The sequence below is a fragment of the Notechis scutatus genome, chromosome 13 (genome assembly GCF_049901735.1).
Source record: "Notechis scutatus isolate UNSWTSFEM ecotype Mainland chromosome 13, rNotScu1.2, whole genome shotgun sequence".
NCBI classification, from domain to species: domain Eukaryota; kingdom Metazoa; phylum Chordata; class Lepidosauria; order Squamata; family Elapidae; genus Notechis; species Notechis scutatus.
Window position 1 is genome coordinate 3,311,828 of NC_142021.1, and position 10,418 is coordinate 3,322,245.

Genomic DNA, 10,418 nt, shown 5'->3' on the forward strand with positions numbered 1-10,418 from the left:
CCTCTGAATTTTGACCGTGGGGATACCTGCAACGGTCGTAAGTGTGAAAAATGGTCCTAACTCGCTTTCCGCCCCACCGTGGTAACTTCGAACGGTCACTAAATGGAACTGTTATAAGTTAAGGACTATGTGCTAGTTTCTGTTATAAGTTAAGGACTATGTGCTTTTTCTTTTAAAAATCTTCATCAAATCTTCGTTTACTAAAAAAAAAAAAATATGCACAAAAATAAAGTGACTAAAGGGACGAGAATGATAGTACAAGAAGTCCTGGGCTTACAACCATTCATTTAGCGACCGTTCCAAGTTACAACGGCATGGGAAAAAGCAACTTATGACCGTTTTTCACACTTACTGTCAACTCATAAAACATTCCTATGTGTCAGTTTTGGAAGCCATTTTGTGACCAGATGCTCCCACGATGCCACATTTGAAATGAATGATGTATCTCAGTGTTGGCTGCATCCAGGTAACGTTGACATGGTCACTCCTAATAAATCAATTTTCGATTCTCTGAGAGATGCAGCTAGAGACTTACGATTGGAATGGGGGTGTTGGATTTGTTGGAGCCCTGACACGTTTAACCCAGATGGCACAAGAAAAACTTATAAAAAGAGAGAGAGAGAGAGAATAAAGCAGGAGAAAGGAAAAGAGCTCATATCACGGCTTAAGAAAATATCTCTTTTTTAATTCACATATTTACAGTGTAATAATACAAGTCAATGTGGCATCATGCCGACTGTGGGCTTACCTATGTGTGTTGGAAAAAAATAATACATATATATATATATATATATGGAAAGGTGAAACCTTGGCATTTTCATGATTCAGGCTGCAGAGTTAGACAAGAAGAAGGATGCACATTACAACCTACAAGGAACAGTGAAGTGCCTAGAATCCCATAACCTGGCTTGAGGTTGGCTGTGTTTTTCCACTCCAGCAGGTGCAGTGAGGTGTCCATGTCTCCCCCCTCTGGGATCTCTGTGTGTGCCTTACATATAGGATGTCAACCCTCCCGGGGTTCGTTCGGAGTCCGTAGCAGCAGGGGAGCAGAAAACATCCCTGTCCTCCGGACACGCACCCCCCCCCAAATTCATTGCAACATTCTCCGGGTGAGAGAGGAGGGGAGAGCGAGGGAAGGAGGGAACGACGATGTCAAAGTTGATTCCTTTTGTTCTTCTGGAGCGTCCAGCAAATGCTGCATGTAACAGGAAGTGCCCAGCAGGATGTGTCCCGTGGCTTGCATGGTGAAAAGGGTCCAGCGGAGAGCTTCCCTGAGAAAAACAGAAGAAATTGGGGTGGTGGGGGGGAGGGAGAGAGAGAGATGGTCAGGGAGCAAGAAGGGCATCTAGACGGTCTACAGTAAGAGTTTAAGGTTCTCTTTGAACCCCGAGCTAGCAAATTTCAACTCTTGGTTATTATTTAAATGTCAACTCGTAAAACATTCCTATGCCTGTTTCCAAGTTGCCATAAGCGGGGGGACATGAAGGAGCAGATTGCCAGTTAAAACCAGAAGTGCTGTCATGCCCCTGTCGGAATCTGAATCCGAGGAGGAAGACGAACAGCTGACAGGGAGTGGGAGTGTGGCTCCATTGGCTGTGGAGGAAACAGGAAGGGCGAAGTCCGGCTGGGCAGAGCAGGGAAGAGGTAGAACAAGGGAGAGGGAGTTCAGAGGAAGACTCAGCCCCACCCTCTCTTCATCCTAGGGCATGCAGGGATGAACGGAGAAGAGAGCAATGTGGGTTGCATGGCTTACGGGGGAGGAAAGGGCCCTGATTCCCTTCATTAGCCACAGCTGGGAATGAGAGTTTAAAAGAGATGCATGCTGAGAGCGGTGGCTGCTGAGAACAAACATGAGTTTATATTGTGTTGACTTTTGTCATCTGTGTCCCTGACATCCTCCCAACCATGTTGAATTACTGCTGTTCCTTCACATCTGGAATTCCTTTTTCTGCCCTTCCGGACTAATTACCTCATCTTGCCTTGTTTGGACTTTAAGTTACAGTTTTTGTTGACCATGTTTTGGACTTGATTCTCTGCAGCCAAAGGCTGTTCCTGGAAGAGTTTTTCTCCAAGCCAGAAAGTAATCAGGACATTTGGGGGCAAAGTTGGAGATAATAAAGGGACTCTTATTGATTATCTAACTGTGTGGCCTTTGTGCCACGCCCCTTTGGGTCATCACAAGTGCTTTCCACGCTTATCTTAAAAAGATTGTAGCCCAGGCACCGGAGCTACTGCCCATGAAAATCCTTCATTGGAGCAAATTGTGGGTGAATCCCAACAGGATTATTAATGGCAAATGATTATGGGAAGGGCCAACCCAGGGAGACCCAAGGACTTACTTTACCATCCTTTTTGCGCCATAGCATTGCATATCATAGGACATGCTGTAGGTCCCATAGAGCGTAGCCTTGATGTTCAAAGAGCCAAGGAAATCCTGGGGATTGGTCTTGTACAGGTCGAATGTGATACGGGCCACGTCAATATGACGGCGAGGCTTGTGGGACAGCGAGAGCTGGTAGCCGGCTTTCTGGGGACAAAAGAAATGGGGGGGAAAAAAAGAACTTTAATGGGAGTCTAACAAACAGAAACAATCGGGGGCACATGATAGCGGTCTTCCAATATTCGAGGGGCTGCCCCAAAGGAGAGGGAGTCAAGCTAGTTTCCAAAGCACCTGAAGGCAGGACAAGAAGCAACAGGTGGAAACTAATCAAGGGGAGAAGCCAACTTGGAATTAAGGAGAAACTTCCTAACCGTGAGGACCATTGACCAGTGGAACAGCTTGCCACCAGAAGTTGTGGGTGCTCCCAACGCTGGAGGTTTTTAAGAAGAGACCTGTCTGAAAGGGTCTAGGGTCTCCTGCTTGAGCAAGGGGCTGGACTAGAAGACCTCCAAGGCCCTCCCAACTTTGTTATGCCGTATTCTGTAACTGGGATTGAACAGAGTCTGTGCATCCAAGTTTTGCACAGCTTCCCCTTCCAGTGTGTTGCTCTCGGTATCGCTTTTCGGGATTCTAGTCCTCACAATTCAAGAACAATGGATTCCTGGCTGGCATTCGTAGCCAAGAGAGAAAAATCTGTTGTATGAGAGACAAAAGCATCTCTCTCTCTTAACCTAACCCTGAGAGTTATCCATTTCAGCGCTACGTGTTCCATTTCCTTTTCTTTAATACGGTTCGCTGGGAATTGCCTTTATCGCGATGACACTTATTGAAACTGCCCTTTCCTTCCCTGATCATAGGGAGCTTTACAAGCAGAAGAATAAAACGCTCCAGCATTTTAAAAAAAATCAACTTTCAAATGTTTCATTTCCATAAAACCAATAGGGAGGGTGTCGGGTTTTTTTTGCTTTTCAGACAGGATTCCGGTTGGCCATCCTTCGCATCACAAGAGCTGAGCAATCTAGCAAGAGCATCCTTGGTTAAGTTCACACAACCTCATGACTCAAATTAACTCATTTGTGATGTGTGCAGAACAAACACCATATGGGATGGGCGGCTATAGACCGTTACCAAATCAATAAATTAAATTAAAAATAAACCCGCTGACTTTTGGAAATGCCCAATCCAATTGAACAGCTTTATCCTAGTGAGCCACTTCCATCTTGTGGCTGTCCTTCTCTACCTAGCTAGCCAATGGTGGCTTATTCAAGAAGCCATGGTTAAACTCAACAGATGAGTGTTTCCAATTTAGCTGTGGATGACCATCCCTGGGAGGAAACCAAACCAATGGTGGCTTATTCAAGAAGCCATGGTTAAACCCAACAGCTGAGGGCTTCCAACCTAGATGGTGATGACCATTCTTGGTAGGAAGCCAAGCCAATGTTAGCTTATTCAAGAAGCCATGGTTAAACCCAACAGCTGAGGGCTTCCAACCTAAATGGGGATGACCATCCCTGGGAGGAAACCAAACCAATGGTGGCTTATTCAAGAAGCCATGGTTAAACCCAACAGCTGAGGGCTTCCAACCTAAATGGGGATGACCATTCTTGGGAGGAAGCCAAGCCAGTGGTGGCTTATTCAAGAAACCATGGTTAAACCCAACAGACAAGTGGAGGAAGCAGATGCCCGTGCTTCTAATCTAACCAGATGATAGTATGTTCTTGAAAGGAAGATTATGAAATATTTCCTGTCTTAAGTCTTCAGTCTGGCTCCTCACCTTAGCTGGACGCCACACCTGTTCCTCAGTTAAGGCCAGCAATACCGTTCCCTCTTCCAGAGTTTGGAAAAATTCCTCCGAATCTATGCTGGTGCCATCTTCGTCCAAGACAAGGGAGAGGGACCCCACTAAGTCCAGAGCAGTTCGTACCTGTGGCAATAAATTAGATCGGATACCTTGCCATTCCAGACAACCTAGGAATCAGGGTTTGTTAACAAGGGAGCATCTCTTGACCAAGCTGGCTTAGAAAGATTCCTTAGAAAGGAATCGTTTGTCTTTGGATGAGGCAATGAGAGGCCCATTGGTCTCCATTTAAAAAAAAAACATGAGATGGCATTCTGAAAGATTTAACACTGATGGTGTTCCCTAGTTGGGTGATGAAATGTCTGCAAGAAAGCCACCTAGTTCAGAGAGCACCAAGGACCCAACAGCTCTTCCCTCCGTCCCTCCCTCCCTCTCCTCCTCCTCCTCCTTTCCCCCCTTCTAGCACTGATGATGTTCCCTAGTTGGGTAATGAAACGTCTTCAAGAAAACAACCAAGCCCAGAGACCACCAAGGATCCCACAGCCCTCCTCCTCCTCCTCCTCCTCCCTCCTTCTATCACAGATATTGTTGCCTATTTGGGTCATGAAACCTCTGCAAAAAAACCCACCAAGGATCCCATAGTCTTTCTCCTTCTCCTCCTCCTCCTCCTCCACCTCACAAACCCCACTCCCTTCTGATACTGATGATACTACCTAATTGGGTCATGAAACGTCTCCAAGAAAACCCACCAAGCTCAGAGAGCCCTAAAGACTCCACAATTCAACCCTGAGCTACTACATCCGGAAAGACTTTTAACTTTTTAATATTGTGGTGGAAAGTCTGTTGTGCCCAGAATTTGCCTGTTTCCTCCGCTTACTTTCTCAAGCAGGTCATTCAGCGTCTCTGCCACGATGCCTTTCCGCAGGGTGCGCTCACAGTTGTTCACGCGGTAGGGCCTTGGACGGGGAGCAGGGCCAGCCAGCAGCTGCTGGGTGACGGAAGCACTGGCCGACACACATCTGGAAGAAGGGAAAACATCATTTGAGGGAGGGGAAGGATAAAAATGCCAATTGGGCATTTAGTCGTTGGCAGCATTTCAAGGACAATAAAGGTGTGTGCTTATCGGACTTATCCCGAAGGACTTTGGCAGACTTCCGTGGGACTATTTACAAACAGTTTCAGACTCCTTATGGGCTGCAAATGACTAAAATTCACCGCCATTGAAATAAAGAAAAGAAAAAAGGGTTTTGGGACTAACGGGTGTTTGTTAGTGTCTCCATCAGTCTTGGTCAGAACAACTACCTACATTTCTTTCTGAAGGAACGGAAAGAGGCTGAAAATAGGCAGAAAATCCAAAATATCCGTCATTCAAGGCGAGGAGACAGGGTGGAAGAGACTGTCGCTGCTTATCTACCGATACTTACTTGGAAAGTGATCGGGGGCTGAGAAGACCCAGCGATTTCTTTGCATAATCCATCAGGCTGCAAGAGGGTAGGATTCCAGGCTGTAGGAGAAGAGAAAACTGGGTTAAGTTGTGTCATTTTCTTAATTCATGTCTTTTTAAGAAAGTGACACCTTGATGGATGGGGCAGCTAGATAAAGAGGAGGCCTGGAGATTATGGATTTCGTGCCTTTATTTTTCTTTCTTTTCTTCCTTTCGTGCTTCTTTCCTTTTTCTTTCTGATTTTTTTTTCAAATACTTCCCTGCATCTGAGCAAGCGAGCAAAAATTGCTTTATCTATACCCTTTTTCTACTAAAGAGAGAACTCCATGCACGGGGAGAGGTTTTAGCAAACCATAGGGTCGGGAGGGACCTTGGAGGTCTTCTAGTCCAACCCCCTGCCTAGGCAGGAAACCCTACACTACTTCAGACAAATGGATATCCAATCTCTTCTTGAAAACTTCCAGTGTTGGAGCATTTACAACTTCCGGAGGCAAGTGGTTCCACTGGTTAATTGTTCTCCCTGTCAGGAAATTTCTCCATAGGGAAGGTTCTATCCATTGCTTCTTGTTCTGCCTTTAGGCTCTTTGGACATCAAAGTGCATAGAATAACAGAGTTGGAAGGTACCTTGGAGGTCATCTAGTCCAATCCCCCCTCCCCGCCCAAGCAGGAGACCCTACACCATTTCTGACAGAGGGCAGTCCAGTCTCTTCTTAAAAGCTTCTGGAGATGGAGCACCCACACCTTCTGAAGGCAAGCTGTCCCACTGAATATAGAATAACAGAGTTGGAAGGGACCTTGGAGGTCATCTAGTCCAACCCCCCTCCCGCCTAAGCAGGAGGCCCTACACCATTCCTGACAGAGGGCAGTCCAGTCTCTTCTTGAAAGCCTCCAGGGATGAAGCTCCCACAACTTCTGGAGGCAACTTTTGTTCCACTGGTTGATTGTTCTCCCTGTCAGAAAGTTTCTCCTTATTTCCAGGTTGAATCTCTCCTTGATCAGTTTCCACCCATTATTCCTTGTCTGGCCTTCGGGTGCCTTGGAGAATAGCTTGACCCCCCTCCTCCTCTCAAATATTGGAAGGCTGCTATCATTTATCAAAAAACAGATTGAGAAGAGCTGCGAGATAAGATTTTCAGCCTCTGGAGGGACCACAGTCTCTCCTTAAGAGAATAACAAAGTTGGAAGGGACCTTGTAGGTCATCTAGTCCACCCCCCTGCCCAAGCAGGAGACCCTACACCATTTCTGACAGAGGGCAGTCCAGTCTCTTCTTGAAATCCTCCAGGGATGAAGCTCCCACAACCTCCGAAGGCAACTTCTGTTCCAGGGGTTGATTGATTCTCACCCAACTCTCTTCTCTTGTGATAGCTCCTCAAATACGAGAAGACCGCTCTCCTGCCTCCCCTAATCCTTCTCTTCAATCCAAGTTGAGTTCGCCTGCCCATCCGTCTGAAGGAGCCCCTTCCCCTTTCTCCACGTCCCTCTTTCCCCTTCCCAGGCAGGACCCACCGCCTCAAACTTTCCCCTCCCCCCTTTGCAAAAGAAACTCCACTTGCCTTTCCGCCCGATCCGCTAATCCTGATTTCTCTTCCGCTTGCTTGGCTGACGTGCCTCTGGCTTTATAAGAGCCCAGCCCTCGGCCGCCCTTTGGACAGAGAAGGGAAGGGAAGGGGGAGCCAGTAACCACAAGGGTTAGGCAAGGTGCCAACGCCCCCGCCAGGCGGTTGCGTCAGGCAGGGTGAGATGGCGGGGTGAGATCGGTGAACGCTTGGAGGCTCTTGGGGAATTGGGTCAAAGGAAGATTCCCAGATTTCAGACTGTCCCAAAAGCTTGGACGCCAGGTGGGTTGGGCTAAAAATGACTGATCCTAGGTCACCCAGCTGGCTTTCATGGCTAGGGAAGAACTAGAACTCACCACCTCCTGGCAATTGTCTCAAAGTCACCCGGTTGGCTTTCATCATGCTAAAGGGAGACTAGAACTCACCATCTCCTAGTGATTGGCCCAAAGTCACCCAGCTGGCTTTCATAGCTAAGGGAAGACTAGAACTCACTGTCTCCTGGTGATGGACCTAAAGTCACCCAGTTGGCTTTCATCATGCTAAAGAGAGACTAGAACTCCCATCTCCTAGTGATTGGGCCAAAGTTATCCAGCTGGCTTTCGTGCTAAGGGGAGACTAGAACTCACAATCTCATGGCAATTGGCCCAAAGTCACCCAGCTGGCTTTCATGCCTAAGATGGTACTAGAACTCACTGTCTCCTGGTGATAAACCTAAAGTCACCCAGCTGGCTTTCATGGCTAAGCTTAGAACTCATGGTCCCCTACATTTGAGCCTGGAGCCTTAACCACTAGACCAAATATTTTTTTTTCCACCTAAGAGTTTGTTTTCTGTGCATAGCCTTCAGCCTCTCCACCCCCCGTGAAGAGGTCTTACACAAAATGCTCTCTTTTGTAGCCGTTGCAGGTTCCGTTTGCAAAACCGACGCTGTTTGCGAGAACAAACCCAGCAAGAGATGTTTAGTATTATGGGATGTCACAAGGGACAACTTGGCTTTGTTACACAACAATGTCCAAGATATGTGTGAGCCTTTTTCTTCCTGCTGGCAAGCTTGCCATGAACTCTGGACTCTTCACCTTTGGCCAGATGTTGTCACTCCAAGAGTCACAGGCCAACATTCTCAGTTAATGGACTCTGATGCAACAGAGCTTCTATCTCAGGAATTTTGAATCTCAGCTCTTAGGACTTAACTCTACCTTGCTCGGTTCTAAGAAACTCTGAAGGGAGGGAAATCTATTTCAGGGAGTGAATGCAATCATTTATTTATTTGTCAGTGGTTTGCTTTTGTTCAAACACAAATCCTGGATACAAATTTAATTTTTGAGCAGTGCTGCGGGCACAATATTGCAAAAAAGCAAAAGCAAAAAGCAATTGTAAACCCATCCAGATGGGATTGGCTACAGTGGACTAAAATTGAGTAAATAAATTAAAGCAAGTTTCTGTTGCCTTATGGGGAACCAGTTATTCCATTCACACCCGTTTTCAATGGTTATGTAGAGTTTTTAATTAGCCATGATAGTGAGACTTGAGGGCAGGGTGAACTATACAAATCAGATTCCTAATAAAATTGGTTGAGCTTCTACATCATGCTTTCCCCTAAATTGACAAACAAACAAACAAACAAAAAAAGCAATGTTCACATAACATACTATGCACAATAAATAAACCAGGTTAGGGCTCATACAATATGCTAAGCCTTGGAAGTGGGAGATACTTCTAATATATTCTACGGCTAGCAGGATTCCCATAACACTGACAGAAGGAATAGTTTAGAAGTAACACCTGGTTTCAACAAACCATGCTAAAGCAAAGCCAAAGCAGCCTTTTGTTTGGCCTTGCAACAAGCCACGTTTAAAGCCACAGGGAAAAAACATGGTTGAAACAAAACCATGGTTAGAACAAAACCATGGTTAGAATAAAACCATGGTTAGAACCAGGCCTTGTAGCAAAGGGAAAGAAAGTAGCTTACCCACAACCCTAGGCTTATCAACAATGCTGTTTCAAGATCCAAAATTGTGATACATTAATTCACAGCCAGGTAACTTATTAATCGTACTTAGTTGGTTGAATTGAATCATAAACTAAGTAAACGGACTATATGCCACAATTCAATCAGCCCCCTCCCAAAACTAACACTCAAAACTTAAAATCAGGGAGGGGCAGCAAGAGGAGGGAGTAAAGAGTTAAAATGTCACCCATTCCCATTTGATTAAACACCCAACACCCATGTTTACATGCACTACAACTCATGGAAGAAGAAAGGCAGAGTTGTGTGTTTACAGCTGCCATCTTGACTTCTCCATCCTATCTACCATGGAGTTAGGGGCTCCCATCCCCAACCTAACTTCATGCACATTTCCTTGGCGAGTTTGGGCCGGTCCCCCCCCACACACACTTTCTCAGTCCAACTGGGCTAGCTGGCAATGGCAGGAATAAAACTGGAGGCCAGAATGCTGTCCAGTTTTTGGTGCCAAAGCAAAATACGCCCCAAATGACTCAAATAAAGAAGGAGCTAACTGCTTGGCACTTGGGCAAATGCCCCTGGCACAGCTTTCCTTAACCCAGCCAAGCATATGGTGCAAATATGGTGAGACTTTGGGAAGATCCGGAGAAGAGTGACAAAGAAGATTGTGAGGGGCTCAAGGCTAAAACATGCGAAGAACGCTTGCAGGAATTGAGTTTGTTTGTGGAAAGAAGAATTGTGGGTGTGGGGGGGGACAGGATAGCAGTGTTTCAAGATTGGAGGGGCCGCCACAAAGAAGAAGGAGGGGCCAATTTATTTTCCAAAAACCCCCGAAGGCAAAGCCAAGGAGCAACGGATGGAAACCAACCAAGGAGAGAAGCAACCTGAGAACTAAGGAGGAATTTCCCAGCGAGAACAATTCATGGGTGGGAAGGAATCGTGGCTGCTCCAACATTGGAGAGTTTGAAGGAGAGATTGGCTGAAATGGTGTAGGAGGTTGGACTATAAGACCTCCAAGGTCCCTTCCAACTCTGTTAAACGGGGAATGAAAAGGCCAAAGTCATCGATATCCAGCCTTCTCACCATTTTGTCTCCTTACCTCCTTTCTCACTTACCAAGCAGCTGCAGCAACCCCCCCACTTGGTTGGTTTTTTTTTTCAGGACTGCAAATGCTCTGCTTTTATAGCTGGACAGCCCCTCCCTCAGCTCCTCCCCCTCTTCCCCTCCCCTCAATCACCTTTCTCAGCCCTCCTAATCAGGGGAAGCGATGGAACTGC

General features: G+C 46.4%; 1 protein-coding gene across 5 annotated transcripts; it reads right to left on the reverse strand.

The window, feature by feature from the left end:
• Window positions 1-664: 664 nt before the first annotated feature.
• On the reverse strand, window positions 665-10,418 carry CIDEC (cell death inducing DFFA like effector c). Of its 5 annotated transcripts, none has more exons than XM_026689708.2 (6): window positions 10,257-10,418; window positions 5,603-5,682; window positions 5,056-5,197; window positions 4,155-4,304; window positions 2,340-2,527; window positions 665-1,271 (listed from the first exon to the last, which is right to left on the reverse strand). In XM_026689708.2, exons 2-6 carry the CDS (start codon window positions 5,653-5,655, stop codon window positions 1,091-1,093), a joined length of 714 nt encoding a protein of 237 aa, XP_026545493.1. In that variant the 5' UTR covers window positions 5,656-5,682; window positions 10,257-10,418; the 3' UTR covers window positions 665-1,090. The 5 variants fall into 5 exon arrangements, with proteins under 5 accessions (XP_026545493.1, XP_026545495.1, XP_026545492.1 ...); XM_026689710.2 differs by having other exon boundaries at window positions 10,241-10,263; XM_026689707.2 differs by lacking the exon at window positions 10,257-10,418 and adding an exon at window positions 7,178-7,451.